This window comes from Terrapene carolina, unplaced genomic scaffold, assembly GCF_002925995.2.
Source record: "Terrapene carolina triunguis isolate 2854851 unplaced genomic scaffold, T_m_triunguis-2.0 Scaffold139, whole genome shotgun sequence".
Lineage (NCBI taxonomy): Eukaryota > Metazoa > Chordata > Testudines > Emydidae > Terrapene > Terrapene triunguis.
The window spans coordinates 15552099-15568863 of record NW_020664490.1 but is presented as its reverse complement, the minus strand read 5'-3'; the positions used below and the strand labels follow the sequence as shown (position 1 = coordinate 15568863).

Genomic DNA, 16765 nt, shown 5'->3' with positions numbered 1-16765 from the left:
GGAAATTGCCCTGTTCTGTCCATTTTCTCTGAAGCACTGGCACTTGCCACTGTCATAAAACAGGATACTGGGCTAGGTGGCCATTGTTCTTGTCCAGGATGGCCATTCTTGTGTTCTGATGTAATGGACATACTGTGTGGCTTTCAGGGGGAAATTACTAGTATCTGAAAGGTAAATCCAATTAATACAGACAGGTATGTTGGTGAAGTATGATGGGGTGGGAAAGATCTCTCAATTTATAATTTTATAATTCTTTTCAGAGCCTGTTACTGATCTTCCTATGAAACCTGATGGTGGACCTTTATTTACAAGACTGCGTAATCCAAGTACAGGCAAGTTTGCAACAGTTAAGGACATTGTTAATATTATGGTTAATTCTTTCCTTATCTCTACCAGAGGATTAATATTTTGCAAACTGAAATGATGATAGTGTTAATCTCATGTGCCAGAGATTTTGCTGAGGATGCCATGTAGTTAATTCAGTTCAAACATTTAGGATGTATTTTATAATTTTAATTGGTGGAACTGTTCATCAGAAATATTGGCAGCACAAAAAAGTGGTATATTTCAAATGTATCTTTTAAATGCATTAGTTTTTTGGGGATCCACAGGCCTTTCTTATAAATCCAAATTTAGATTCTTCCGCTAGTCACCTTATGCTATAAAATAAACATTCAGTTAGAAGAGGCTTTCATTACACTTGCCAAACTTTTGAGCCTTTTCATTTTTAACTACAATTTTCTTTTTACTTAGTCCAAAGTGTGGTATCTCTTTTCTTGTCAGTAGATGATGATTTACCTTTAATTAGAAACATATTGGAAAAACAAATAATGTAGAAAATTTAATGAACCTCCCTCCAATCTCCAAAACAATCATTTTCTTCTTTGGTTGTATAGCTAGAGTATCTTAAAGCTGCCTTTGTCTAAGACTTTATTTTCATTAAAGTATACAGTATTAAACCCTGTTTAGTTTATTTAAACAGAAAATCTTCACATTTAAAGTAGTTTGAAAAAATCTGGTTCAGGTTGTTTCTTCGCTCCCTTCATAAATTCATTTGCTTTCGGTAGGATCACTGGGTTTTTTAAAATGTCACCACTCATGTTTATGGCATTAAAACACATCAGAGAAACTTAATTACAGGTGCAGATAATCAGCTAGTTTCTGCTTTGTGCCTAAAGGAAGAGATTAGTGAAAGATAAGAGATGCAGAATGGAAAGAGAGTTTATTAATTCTGTTTAAAAATATTCAGAATTTAGCTTCAAAATATAATGCAATGCACAACTTCCATCTGCTGTACTGAATTGGCTTTGCAATTTGTCACCAGAATTGAAAAAAGGTGGATAAGAATTTATATTTTACCAGGGAAGGAAGTGATCTATTTAACTTGTAGACTGAAAAGTGTGTGGGTAAGGCTTTTAGAGAAAAAGCTTTCGGTGTAGTTGCTGACACCGAAGCTGAGTAACTTACTATAGAATTACAGGAAGCCTATTTAAAGATCTGTAATGCGCAAACTTTTGGTTATGTAACCTTATGTATGAGTGCAGAGTCTGAAATAGGAAGAGAAGAAAACACCCTTTTAGCATCTTTTTAGAATATTTGTGTTTTAATAACTAAATTGTTGTCTCCAAATATTGTATAAGCACCCATGCAATGTTGGTGTGCTCTTGAGTGCTCAGCCAGAACTAACCAAGTCTGCAAAATCATACAACTTCCAAAGCAAAGTCTTGGTGGCTTTCCATTATAGTAATGGAGATTGTCAGCCTTGTTCACAATATATTTGGCATTTCGTAATCAAAACTAATATGGGGGGGCATAAAAATGATCTATTCCACTTTGTCCATGTGAACCAGTGAGAAGCAGGGGGATTTTGCGAAGGGGCCTAAAACAAAGCATTTCTGTCATCTCCAAGATTTCAAGTTTCTAATGAAACCCACTAGTTCAGCTCCTTCATTCACCTAATTCATTTAACCCATACTCTCCCTACATCTGTACCAACACACAAAAATAAATGACAAACAACAAAATGGCACTTAAAAGAGTCGGGACTCTCATTCCCTATCCCTGAGTCAGATAACTCAGAGACAGACACAAAGAAAGAAGAGCGAAATTCTCGCTATCACCACCCCCTCCCATACAGACAAAAGCTAATTTCTTGTGTGATCTGATTTGGGTTTGAATCAAAGGCTTTGCACTGTAAGATGAACTATTCACACTTCTTATTTATTGATGCAAAATTGAGTAGGGATTATAGAGCTGGTAAACGAACATCTGTATATAATAGTTTTCTTTGTCTAAGCTTTCTTTGTAGTTACAGTGTATGTAGAATGTATGTATGTTTATGTATATAATAGGCACATTCTTCAGACATATTGGATGGTCTTTTGATTTTCATGAAAGCTTGCAAATACAAACCAGATTTCTTTTAACAGGGGAAGCTGCCCTCTACTTATTCAATAGCAGTGCACAGCAGCTGTTTGAAGTAAAAGCTTTTCATGAAGAATATCGTTCTTGGTTTATAGGTCAGACTGTTCAACATGGTGAGTAACATAGTGTTTCCTCTCCCTTACCCCTAAATGTAACTAATATTCATACATTTTCCCCCCATAAATTTACTGTTGTGTCTCCTAATTGCAGAGTCCAGTCACACACTATCTCCACCTTCTGAGGCACTCACATGCCATCTGGATTTAGCCAGGGGTGGGGCTTTGTGGTCTCTTAGAAGACTGCCTTTGGCAGCCTCAATTAGACAGATGTTCATATGTCTTGAAAAAAATCAAATTGTAGTAAACTCAAGTGCCACAAAATATTTAGCTTTCCTTGTCAATCAACCTGACAAGTCCTCAGGGAACGTATGTATATTTTAATTTGATGGAAAAAAGCATAAATGGACCCACTTATTTTAGCAATGAAATATAGTTTCAGGCATTGAAACATTTGGTCCCTCTTCCTTTCACCTACCATTCTGGTTCCCAGAAAAGCTTTGGGATCTCAAGCCGATGGCTCTTTTTCTGAGGCTGGTATTTAGGAATTTCATAACCTGGAGCAAGTTCCCCTATTTATTCACAGCCCTCTCCTCATCCTAGTCTATCTTTTTAAATAGAAGGCAGACAGCTTTCTGTACCTTCTCACCAAGGATCTAACAATGTTTTTATCAATGAGGATGTCACTAGAGAAAAGTTTCTTGCCCAGTCAATTACTGCATCCTATTTTATTTGATATTTTTTTTCTAGAAAAAGTATAATTTAATGACAGGGAACACACAATTTTCTAAAAACTGTATATCTTCTTTAATTGCATTATCCCTAAGTGTGTGTTTAATTCTAAATTTCCTTTGCACAGGTGCATATAGGAATAACCAGATTGCAAGTAATGCTGCTGTAAGCTTTGACTTGCTGTGGATGGGCGTTGAGCCACGGGAGTGTGCATGCTTCATGCTGCTGATTATGTTGAATTTTCTATGTCCCCTTCTCCTCCCACCTTCTGCCTTGGCCCCTGAGAAATAGCTGTCCTCAGGAATCTTCACCTGCATTTTGTTTAGAAGCCTGGAAAGGTGTTCCTAATTTCTTTGAGTGCTGCAGTGGCATGTATAAAATTAACTCCTGTACCTCTGAAAAAGTTGTTCTTCTGATGATAATTCTCCAGCTTTTTGTTTTTGTTTGAGTATTCTAGCTATGTATAAGTCTGAAATTCATGAGTTTTGCACTTCCTGTAAAATGGGTCCGTGTTCAACCTAGCTTTGTTAGTGAGCCTTTCAGGTTCCTGAGTGGAGTTTCCCTGTCTTTTCTCCCATTTGTCTGACATATCGATACTTGTGTCATGGAATCTCTCATTCTTGATTTCCTGCATCCCCTGAAAGAGGAGCTTGCTCCAATTCCCTGTAATTCATGTTATCTTCTCTTGTTGGCCTGTTTTTTCTTTATATCCCACTGCTGATGCAAATGCACTACCTGGAAGATGGGTTGAACTGCCTCTCAAGCAGTAACATATTTGTTGTGGCTCTTAATGATCTAGACTACAGAAGCTGCTGTTTGAAAAGCGTAACATTACCTCCCTTTGATAGCCAGCATGTCACCTTCACAGCATGCTCCATCTTCAGCTGTTCCAGAAACAGACCTGATCTACACCTAAAACATAGATTGACTTAGCTACGTTACTCAGGAGTGTGAAAAAGTAGCCTACCAAAGCCTCGGTTTAGACACTGATAGGTTGACGGAAGAATTCTGTCAAACTAGCTACTGGCTCTCAAGGGGGTGGATTGAGTACACCACTGCAGCTCTGCCATTGTAGCACTTGTAGTGTAGACATATCCTGAGTTCCCTGTTGCCTTCCAAAGGCCTGTCTTTCTTTCTGCCTTTTTCTAATTTATTTTTCAATATTTAACGATGATCTCATTGTTTGGATTTTTCTCATATTTTTCAAGTGACAGTAATGCATTACTAGACTCATTGCTACTGGAAATGATGTTTTTACGGGAACAAATGAGTGTGTAGAGAAATAGAAATACATTTAGTATTCTATGTCCCCAAAATACAAAAAAGCTTCTTTTAAAAAAAAAAAATTGCTTTCTCAGTGCTATGATGGTACCTTCCAGCCATCAGATTAAAAGGTACCAATGACAAGGAATAGATGACTGTAAGACAGAACTTGGGGAATGGGGTTTCATACTTATTTAGCGATCTTACTCTAAAATGGAGAAGATTTGGAAATAAATATGCAAATTAATTAAAGACATCACAAATTATAATTTACCATTGGGCCTGTTGGTTCTGTTGTTAGGTCTTCCATTGGAAAATCAACACTTTTTGAAATATGAAAAATGAATTATTAGTTGTAAGCCAAATGATTCACCAATAACCTGATCTTGGTTTGGCAAGATTTAGGAAATACAAAATGGGAAAAGTATGTTAAAATTTCATTCCCTATTAATGAATTAAAACAAAAACCTCTCTCTAGCTGTCAAGTCCAAATATCTGCACTCATTTTTGGTTTTCTAATGTCAAATGGTTATCAATTATTAGATCTTATCTAATGAATTGCTTTCATGTTACATTGTTGTTTCCAATTATCTATATTGAAGGCTCTGTTAAACGAAGGCCCCATCCTGCAATTGGTATATATTATTAAACATACGCACTGGACCATATTCTCTGGTCTACTAAGTTCACTTTGTGTCACATAAGAAACCAACAGAGAATTCCTGCATGCAGAGGGAATCTCTGGCCTTTGTAAAGCATGCAGATTTCAGCTACAACTCATCTTCTGCTTCCTACTGCAGAGCTTGTGCCTGATGTAAGTGGGGAAGGGGCCACAGCAGAGCGAGGCCTCATTATGCCTGATTCTCTGCTGATGGAAAGGATTTCTCCTGTTGCATTCATTGAAGCTAGACTCCTGCAGCTTTAACTTATGCCAGGACTAGGGGGAGAGCAGAATCATTGAGCTACAGTCAGCTTCCTATCAAGACACCTGTCCCGCTGTATTTGAACGTGGCTTAGGCACAATTGAGAATTGAGCCCTTTTATATTAAGGCATTTATAAAACAAAATAACAGAATTTACTTAACTGCTCCATGAAAATGCTGCAGCCCCATCAGTAAAATTAAAAGGAAATAATCAAGCTGCCTATGTTATGTTTCTGAGAATAAAATGTTCTTTCATCTTTCTGTCCATAGATGGACGCCTATTGTTTGCAACACCAGTGGATCCTTTATTTCTGGTGCTTTTCTACCTCATAAAGGCAGAGAAAGAGGTAAGTGTCCTTGATTCTGGCATTAGAAATTTTAGGGGAAACAGCTATTTATTACTTTATTTTCTCTAAAAGTTATTTTAATTCTTTAAAGTGGGACTCCCACGCTAAATGAATGTTAAATTATATTTCACTGGAGCACAAATACATGTCCCAGACAGGTTGTTGTCATTTTTGCCACTGTTGTTTGGTAATCAAAGATGTAGTGGATTGTCAGTAAAGGATGTTATAGTTAAGGTTACATTTTGATTTTGATCATAAGCCTTATATTTCTCTCTCTGCTCATAATTATCTGAAAAATTTTCAATTTCATCTGAAATGTTTCATTTTTGGTCTCATTCCAAAGGTGAATATTTTGGAAAGTTTGAGATGAATTCATTCATCCATTTTTAATTATGGAAGGTGAGGGAAACAAAAATACTTTTACCACTCTAGAAAAATGTGAAGATGCTGCTTTGCACATTGATGAGTTTAAAAATGGTTGACCTTTACAAGTTGAAATTTCCACGTGTGTAGTCCTTACTGAGGACTTACCTCTAAGCCAGTTTGCCTAACTAAATATAAAAATTAACAAAACAAGCTGAATTATAAGCATTGGAAAAATCCGTTTTGTGACTGCTCAGCACAAGATTTCCCCCTAACATTTGAGTTACATTTTTTTGGCGCCAGTCGAACAAAGCACTTAAACCCCTGCTTAAGTACTTTGCTGGATTGGGGCCAGGTTGCTTAGGACTTTGTGGAATTCATAGATTCCAAGGTCAGAAGGAACCATTGTGATCGACTAGTCCACCTCTTGTATAACATGGGCCATAGAACATCCCTGAAAAAATGTCTAGAGCATATCTTTTAGAAAATATCCATTCTTGATTTAAAAATTGTCAGTGATGGAGACTCCATCGTGACCTTTCGTAAATTGTTCCAATGGTTAACTACTGTCACTGTTAAAAATGTAAACCTTATTTCCAGTCTGAATTTGTCTAGCTTCAACTTCCAGCCACTGGGTTGTTACACCTTTCTCTGCTAGATTGAAGAGATCATTATCAAATATTTGTTCCTGTGTAGGTACTTATAGACTTAATCAAGTCACCCCTTAACCTTCACTTCGTTAAGATAAATAGATTGACATCCTTGACTCTATCTCTGTAAGGCATGTTTTATAATCCTCTAATTATTCCTGTGGCTCTTTTCTGAACCTTCTCCAGTTTATCAACATCCCGCTTGAATTGATGGCACCAGAACGGGATATAGTATTCCAGCAGCAGTCACAACAGTGCCAAATACATAGGTAAAATAGCCTCTCTACACTCAAGATTCCCCTGTTTATGCATCCAAGGATTGCATTAGCCCTTTTTGCCACAGGGTTGTACTGGGAGCTCACAATCAGCTGATTTTCCAGCATGACTCTCAAATCTTTTTCAGTGTCACTGCTTCCCTGGATAGATCCCCCCATTCTATAAGGATGGCCTACATTCTTTGTTCCTAGAGATTGAGGCCTATGAGTCCCTGTGACTGTGGTGCCTGGAGAGGCTACACTGAGAATGCTTATTCAGGGCAAACTGCAAAGAATAGGGCAGACAATCCCCAAAACTGGTGGTTCTTCTTCGAGTGATTGTTCATGTGCATTCCACAATAGGTGTGTGTGCTTGCCACATGCACCAGTGCCGGAAGTTTTTCCCCTAGCAGTACCCATAGGGAAGCGCCCCTAGCGACCCCTGGAGTGGTGCCGCCATGGCACGGTATAAGGGGCACTGCGCGCTTCCCCCACTCTCAGTTCTTTCTTGCCTCCAGTGAAGGTTCCTTGGAACTGCTGTGCTCCAACTCTCAGCTGTAGCTTTCCCTGTTTGGACTGTCGTTTAGTTTGTAGATAGTACCTGTGTGTGTTTAAAAAAAAAAAAAAAAAAGTTATATAGATAGAGTAAAAAAGTGCACTGGGGTCAGGGCATGCCCCGCGCCCCAGGCTTTAAGTCGTGCAACACTTGTAAACGGCCTATACCTGTAAGTGATCCACACACTAGCTGTTTACGCTGTCTTGGGGAAATCCACCTCAGCAACCGCTGCAAGATTTGCAGATCATTTAAGCCTTGGACCAAGAAGGAGCGGGACATACGGCTCCGAGCCATATTGATGGAGTCGGCCCTGACACCGCTATGCCAGTCCGAGTCGGCACCGAGCACCGCAGCATCGGTGCGCGCAGCGACCCAGCAGTGCCCTCCACCAGCCAGCACTGCTCCCCATCCACAGGACACTCTAAGAAGACGAAGAAGAGATCTTCTCTGTCAAGGCACCGGGGCAAGGCTGGGGGCAAGACTAGACCCACGTTGGGCAGCTCTCGATCCCCCTCGACCTCGCGGCCTCCGACTCAAGTTGAGCGGAGTAGCCCAGCCCACTCTGAGCCGGCCTCCGCGGACGCTAGTGGCCACATATGGGTGTCCTCCACGCTGGAGGCCCTGCAGGCGGCTTGAGACATAATGTCTCTCCCGGTATCAGCTGCACCGACCCCAGCGGCTCCCTGGTCCAGAGGCAAGCCAGCACTCGGACCGCCACAGTCGCCACCTGGGCGGTACCGCTCATCATCGAGGGAAGGTTCCCGACGCCGTTCTCCACAGAGTGACCACACACATACCCCCCTCCCCCCCCCCCCCCCGCAGCCCACGCTGGTCCCCATCAACCCCCACCAGATTGTCTCGTTGGGTGCTGAGCAGCAGGGAATCCAGGCACCGCTCCACATCGAGGAAGTGCAGGCCTCAAGATCAGAGCGCGCCCCACCGGGACTGGGACAGACGCCGACTCCGAGAAGCCGCTGTAGCCCCTCACGGTACCGATGTTGACGCCGCTCACGCTCTCCGTCCCAGTTGAGGTCCCCAGCACAGCACCCCTCCCGCAGCTTCAGGCGTAGATCACTAGCAACTGGCCGTCGCGGATCTGCCCGACGGAGCCGTTCGCAGAGCAGCCATTACAGACGGTACTCCCGCTCCTCTACACCAGACTCAAGGTCTCGAGCCTGGCACAGTTCACGACACCATTACTCGTCCCCATCCCAGGATAGCTGCCATTCGTATGCCAGCCCGGCCTCCCCTCGGAGCCGACAGTTGGTGGACCGGGCAAGTCCGGCGGGGCAGCCTGTTCCAGCAGTGCCACAGCAAGTGCAAGTAATAGAGTGGTAGCTGTGTTAGTCTGAATCTGTAAAAAGCAACAGAGGGTCCTGTGGCACCTTTAAGACTAACAGAAGTATTGGAGCATAAGCTTTCGTGGGTGAATGCCCACTTCATCAGACGCAAGTAATGGAAATTTCCAGAGGCAGGTATAAATCAGTATGGAGATAACGAGGTTAGTTCAATCAGGGAAGGTGAGGTGCTCTGCTAGCAGTTGAGGTGTGAACACCAAGGGCGGAGAAACTGCTTCTGTAGTTGGATAGCCATTCACAGTCTTTGTTTAATCCTGATCTGATGGTGTCAAATTTGCAAATGAACTGGAGCTCAGCAGTTTCTCTTTGGAGTCTGGTCCTGAAGTTTTTTTGCTATAAGATGGCTACCTTTACATCTACTATTGTGTGGCCAGGGAGGTTGAAGTGTTCTCCTACAGGTTTTTGTATATTACTATTCCTGATATCTGACTTGTGTCCATTTATCCTCTTGCGTAGTGAATATACGTATATATATATATATCCTATTATCCTAGAACTGGAAGGGACCTTGAAAGGTCATCGAGTCCAGCCCCCTGCCTTCACTAGCAGGACCAAGTACTGATTTTGCCCCAGGTCCCTAAGTGGCCCCCTCAAGGATTGAACTCACAACCCTGGGTTTAGGAGGCCAATGCTCAAACCACTGAGCTATCCCTCCCCCCAGGGATATGACAATATACAAAAACCTGTAGGAGAACACTTCAACCTCCCTGGCCACACAATAGCAGATGTTCATTGGCGCGATTCTCGACGCGGCATCGGCCGGAGCTTCCCTCCTGCCAGACAGGTTCGAAACCTTGAGGGAGCTCATCTGAGTGATCATGAGATTTCCTGTGACAGCTGCCAGGGCGTGCCTCCAACTCCTTGGTCACATGTCAGTGTGTACATACGTGGTACATCACGTCAGACTCAGGATGCAGCCCCTTCAGTTCTGGCTGACCTCGACGTTCTCCCAGTCCAGAGACAGGCTGGACAAGGTCCTCACCGTGCCCGAACCCATTCTAGCCTCCCTCCGTTGGTGGGCCACCCCAGAGAACATGCTCTGAGGGGTCCTGTTCAGGAGCTGCCCCCCAACTATAGGATTGGTGTCTGATGCGTCAGACTTGGGGTGGGAAGCCCACGTGGAAAACCTCCAGACCCAAGGCCTGTGGTCCACATAGGACCTAGCCCTGCACATAAACGTCAAAGAACTCAGGGCATTCGGTCTGGCCTGCGTGGCCTTCTGCTCGTGCCTTACGGGCAGGGTAGTCAGAGTTCTCACGGACAACACGGCCTCGATGTTCTACATCAACAGGCAAGGTGGGGCTCACTCCTTAGCCCTCTTCCAGGAATGGGACTTCTATATAGCCCACAATATCAGCCTGGAAGCCCACCATTTACTGGGTATCTGGAACTCTCGGGCGGATCGCCTGAGCCAGGACTTCTCCTCCCAACAAACGTGGGGCACGCCTCAGGTGGATCTCTTCACAACCAGGCAGAACCGCTGGTGCCCTCGGTTCTGCTCCAAGAGGGGCCTGGGCAAGGGCGCGATTTCCGACGCCTTCCTTCTGTCCTGGTCGGGTCAGTTTCTATATGCTTTTCATCCAATTCCACTGATCAGCAAGGTCCTAGAAAAAGTCAAGACAGACAGGGCTCGCATCCTCATGATCGCCCTAGCATGGCCCAGGCAGCACTGGTATGGGACTCTTACGAGCCTGTCCATGGCCCCCCATGGCCACTGCCAACCCGCCCAGACCTTCTCTCTCAGGACCAAGGTCGCCTCCTCCACCCCAACCTGGCAGCCCTCCACCTCACGGCATGGTTGCTCAGTGGCTAGGCCACAGGGAGAGGACCTGCTCGGAGGGCGTCCAGCGAGTCCTCCTGGAAAGCAAGAGGCCCTCCATGCGTCAGGCCTACCTGGCAAAATGGTCTAGGTTCTCCCGGTGGGCCGCGGATCGCAGCATCTCACCAGTGGCTGCTCTGCTCTAGCTTATACTGGATTACCTCCTTCATCTGAGAGCCCAAGGTCTAGCGCCCTCATCTGTCAAAGTGCACCTGGCAGCGATATCGGCCTTCCACCCGCCAGTGCAGGGCCACACAGTATTTTCTCACGCCATGACCCGTCGATTCCTTAAGGGCTTGGATCGCCTCTTTCCTTACGTTAGACTCCCAGTCCCTCAGTGGGACCTGAGCTTGGTTTTGGCCAGGCTGATAGGGCCTCCATTTGAGCCTCTTGCTACACGCTCCTGGTCCCATCTCTCATGGAAAGTAGCCTTTCTTGTGGCAATCACGTCCGCTAGGAGGGTCTCGGAGCTCTTGGCCCTGACCGCTGAACCCCCGTACACGTATTTCATAAAGATAAGGTGCAGCTCCGACCACGCCCTTCGTTCCTCCCTAAGGTGGTCTCCGCCTATCATATGAGCCAGGACATTTTCCTTCCGGTGCTCTGTTCCAAGCCCCACACGTCTAGTGAGGAGTGCCACCTCCACATGCTAGATGTGAGATGGGGCTCTAGTCTTTTACCGGGAATGAACAAAACCGTTCAGGAAGTCTTTGCAACTGTTCATCGCTACGGCCAAATGCATGAAAGGTCGGCCGATCTTCACTCAGCGGCTCTCCAACTGGATCGCTTTGTGTATCCGTACTTGTTACGACCTGGCGGGAGTTCCCCCACCACCGATTGTGAGGGCGCACTCGACACGGGCGCAAGCCTCATTGGCCACCTTTCTGGCTCACGTCCCTATCCAGGACATTTGTAGCGCTGCCACATGGTCTTCGGTCCACACATTCACTTCGCATTATGCGATCGTCTCCCAGACTAGGGAGGACGCCGGGTTTGGCAGAACAGTGCTTCGTCCCGAGTGTCTGTGAACTCCTACCCACCTCCAACAGATATAGCTTGGAATCATCTATTTTGGAATGCACATGAGCAATCACTCGAAGAAGAAAAGACAGTTACCTTTTCCATAACTGGTGTTCTTTGAGATTTGTTGCTCATGTCCATTCCATATCCCGCCCTTCTTCCCCACTGTCGGAGTTGTCTGGCAAGAAGGAAGTGAGGGTGGTGGGAGCACGCAGCGCCCCTTATACCGCACCATGCGGTGCCACTCCAGGGGCCGCTAGTGGCGCTCCCCTACGGGTACTGCTAGGGGAAAAACTTACAGCACCGGTGCACATGGCAAGCACGCACACCTATTGTGGAATGGACATGAGCAACACATCTTGAAGAACACCAGTTACAGAAAAGGTAACTGTCTTTTTATTCTATAACTAGATTTCACCAAACCAGTAACCAAACAACTTCTATAATACCTTACTGGTTACCAAGAAACCAAAATACGGTCCCCTTTAAGCAATCCAGCCTTTGGCTTCCACCCAGACAGCCAAGTCTAATATAGTGACGGTTACTAAAAACCTTATTCACCATATATAAAGTGCTACCAATCCCAAGAGAGCAGATGCATTGCCCATCAGGTCAATGAATATTTCATATCTCACCCACACTTACAGCCAATTCTTATTAACTAAATCTAAGATTTATTAATAAAAAGAGAAAAGAGAATTGTTATGGTTAAAAGATCAATATACATACAGATATGAGTAAAGTTCTTATGTCTGTTTCATAGCAGAGATGGTGAGGCTGCTGATCTGCAAAAGTTCTTCTAGAACAGTGTTTCTCAAACTGGGGTCGCCACTTGTGTAGAGAGAGCCCCTGGCGAGCCGGGCCGGTTTATTTACCTGCCCCGTCCGCAGGTCCAGCTGATCGCGGCTCCCACTGGCCGCAGTTCACCGCTGCAGGCCAATGGGGGCTGCTGGAAGCGTCGGCCAGTAAGTCCCTCGGCCCGCGCTGCTTCCAGCAGCTCCCATTGGTCTGGATCAGCGAACCGCAGCCAGTGGGAGCCGCGATCGGCCGGACCTGCAGACGGGGCAGGTAAACAAACCGCCCCGGCCCGCCAGGGGCTTTCCCTACGCAAGCGGCGACCCCAGTTTGAGAAACACTGTTCTAGAATCAGTTCAATAGGTTATAGTCCTATAGGCAGTCCATGTGCAGAGCTTGTTCAAATTCTTCCATTAGAATTTCAGGATGGATCCAGAGTAACCTGGAGACCTCAGTCCTGTGGGCTTAGACTTTCCTTGTCAAAGTTTAAGCAGAACTGAGATAAGATAGGGATCAGGCCCAAGTCTTCTCTTATAGCTGAACAAGCCATGGTCACAGCAGGGTCTTTCTTGGATGAGAATAGCTAATGTATATTGTTTTTGAAGCTGATCTCTGTTTCCTGGTAACTAGTTGTATTCATTAGCATAAGGCAATTAACCATTCAAACAGTTCACAGGTAGTTTACTTATGTGGAATTTACAAGTTTCAAAGAAAAATGAACCAATAATGTTATTACACTAAAAGTCCCATCTAATCCCTTTTTGATCTCTGAATCAATAGAATACAGTAATGAATCATTAAAGACAGGAACAGAATTTTAGCATGTACAAGTGAATTAGCTCACATTGTTAAACTTCTAACAAGATATAGGTAAACACACACAAATACAATTATAATCTATTCTTGGTTTTCAAACAGTATAAGCAAACATAGAGTTTCTAGTCTACTTAATATGGCTTTGATAACTGTCTACAGGGAGTGATCCTGTTTATCATTTCAATACCTTCTGTTGAGGAGTTATGGCTCATACACCAATTGATCAGTCTGTCAGTGTCACACCACACTGCAAGGGCTCAAAGAGGGAGAAAAATTAAAATTAATATATGTGAAAAACCTCCAGACATGACCTAAAATAACTTTAAAATACTACCATTTTAAAGTAATTTATGTTGCAGCCCTGCAGGGCCAGAAGTGAATGCTGGTTCCCATTTGGAAACAGAATCTCCTCTTTCCTGTCATCATAAAGCACCTGAGTCTAGGCCTGTAGAGCTGGGAGATACTGGAGTTTGAACTGATAAGCTGCTGTTTGTGTAGGACTGAATAGTGCCTGTCCTGAGCCAGAGGTAGATGCAACTTTTGTGGAGAACCCACATGTTTGTGGGGAGGAGGAGGAAACATTTCTGTGGCAGGTTGATCTTAAAGGAAAAAGGTGGCTGTTTGAAGTAGTTACAGGGGTTAGAATGTAGATAAATCCTGGAATGGCAGATTATGGGCAAAGGTATGTTTAAGTAATCCAAGGCAGATAATAAATGAATTGATCACACGGCTCTGCAAATTCTCATGTGCAATTTAAAAGTACAATACATCAGGAAGAATAGAAAAATGCATTTAATTAGTTAATGTAATCTCTTGTCCATGAGCCAAAGGACACTAGCTTATCTAACTGGAAGAATTTAAATGCCACTCTTCAATCATGCCAAATGGAGGCAGTAAATTCAGGTTACTTATCTGAAAGGCTTCTCTTTCCTTCAGTACCTATTTCTTGTTTCTCCCTCTAAGATTCCCTGTTACTGTTTCAATGAAGAAAAAGTATATGGATGGGAGGGAATTATTTTCTTTATGCTTTTAAGTTGTGGATTGAGGATACAAAATCTTTTATGCATGTTCTTTTAGCAGTCAACACCTGCTTGATATTTCTAATCAGTAATTTAACCTATATTGTGTTGGAAATGTTTCATCGTTTTATGATAGGGTAACCATAAATATGTATGCTTTATAGTATTGTAGTCCATCACAGTCTTTATAGTAGTCCACATTCTTATAAACAGTTATAGAAGAATACCTTCAGTGGCTTTCCATGTACCACACTTCATTCAGATTTAGTAGCCTTTTGAAAACCTTATCCACAGATTAATTTTAATATAAATGTATTGTTTTATTCTTGTAATCGTTTTCTTATTTTGATTATCTCTACTTTTTTCTGCACTAGAAACAAATAGAAATCCTTTGTTTTGTTTTGCACCTTGTACATTTCAGTTGGTTATTTTATGAATTCTCTGATTGCTCCAATGAGATTATTCTCTAATAATGAATGCGGTTTACGCAAGTGTTTTTTTGTCACCCTGACCAGCATAATGACTTCAGCTTTGGCCCTTAGAGACCATTCACTCTAAGGATGGAGAGCTAACTGAGCCTTTGTACTGATGTGCTCAGGGAGATTTCCAAAGGGAAAGCTGCCAATTGTGCCAAACTGTGCTGAATAATTATGCATTGTAATGTCTGGCAAAGGCGAGATTTGTTTGATGGTTCTGTCGTGTACAGTGCTATTTAAGCTGTGCCAAAACCACTTTATGTAAGACTTTAGGCCAAACTGGAACTCACTTTCCAGAGATGAAAGGTTAGCACTATGTTCCTTAAGATGCACTGCTCCTCTGAGATTCCTCTTTATGGAAAGGGAAAAAGCAAAATTTGAATGAAAGTTATGATGCTGAATTTAATCCAGCAGGTTGTGTCTAGAAAAGCTGTTGGTACACATTAACTACTGTAACATGCTGTCATCTTCCAAAGTAAACCCTCTGTACTTTGCATTTGTTTGTCTCCATGATGTTTTGCAACTGGACCTTTTTAAGCACACTAATTGAAAAGTTCAGTACTTTGTAAGTATTTAGGGTTTTGAAATATTTCTTTATAGTTTGTTGCTCTGTAAACAGAATATGTCGTGGTACTACTAGCAATCCAGTCTTTGTAATCCTTGGTTTAAGGCATTAGCCATAAAACATTTAATGGTTTATTATATTTTTGCTATTGTTGACAGTAATGTTTCTATAATCCCTTTGATTTTTTTTTTTTTTTTCAGAAAGGAAAGTTCCAACCACTGGATCAAGTTGTGGTTGATTCAGAATTTTCTAGCTGTACGATGTTGCTACAGTGTGCAAGAGTTATGGACTCACTACATCATGTGATAGAAGAAAAAGGTACAAGATTTGGGATGTTAATTTAGCTAACAGACTAATTCTTCAGCTAATGTTTGGTTCTGAAGGGTGTATTTATTTGTTTCAGTTGACCTCTGCACAGTGGGACTAGAAGCCACTCTGATGCTAAGCCAACAGCACTAGGCACTGGCTTTTATGTCTTGTTTCACCAAGCATCTTTGGTGTGCCAATGTAATCTGCCACATGTCCTGCTGCATTTTATTATTGGAATCCATTCATGTGGTTGATCATTCTCCTAAATTTGCAAAAAGTTTTCCCTCCATAAAGTAATTGCCATGTTTGGCAAATTAAACCTTTCTCTTTTGTTTATAACTTGTATCTCAGGTACGGCTCTATTTTTTAATTTTATTTTTTAACTGTGTATGTATGTGGCTGTGCATTTCTATGACTGCAACTATAACCACCACAACTACAATGAAATCAGGGATCAGCAAGAGTGCTTTCTCAGTAGAGGAGGGGGTCTTACTAAAGATTAATCAAAACTGTACTCTACTGGAATACTTGAAGATTTTTAAAAGTGCGAGTTTACGCTGAAAAGTGACTACGTAATAATAGCACCACCATGCTCATCATTTTGTGAGTTATATCTGTTGATCTTAGCAATAAAATGTTTTTTATTGCTTTTATTCTGGTTAGTTGGGCTGTTTTTGCCAAATTACATGTGAATGAGCTGGATTTTATTACTTCTTTTGCATCAGCAACAGAATTGTTTACTCAGTTACACTTGTATATTGCAGTTGCACAGGTATTGCTGAAGGCCTAATTGAGCATGTAGAAGCTCTGTTACTTTGGGTGATATGTGTGATAGAAAGAACCTAGCTTGTGTTTACATTCCAGGTTGAGTTTGCAGGGTTGGCAAGTGAAACAACCAGCTTTTCATTTATAAATGTTTGATCTGAAAAACATTGAGACAATAAACATGTAACCCCCCTCAATGTCATTGGCTCAGAGTAGAACTGCACTTCAGTAGTTGTTTAAGGAATGATGGGGCTT

General features: G+C 42.8%; 1 protein-coding gene across 3 annotated transcripts in view; it reads left to right on the top strand.

Annotated features, from left to right (window-relative positions):
• The window catches only part of LOC112112601 (ribonuclease H2 subunit B), a 53020-nt gene that overhangs the window by 13472 nt on the left and 22783 nt on the right, over positions 1-16765 (top strand). For all 3 annotated transcript variants that reach the window (XM_024208572.3, XM_024208570.3, XM_026653516.2), the window contains exons 2-5: positions 261-332; positions 2430-2537; positions 5669-5745; positions 15637-15754. In XM_024208572.3, the coding sequence (XP_024064340.1) occupies positions 261-332; positions 2430-2537; positions 5669-5745; positions 15637-15754 (375 nt within the window). The remainder of the gene's footprint in view (positions 1-260; positions 333-2429; positions 2538-5668; positions 5746-15636; positions 15755-16765) is intronic.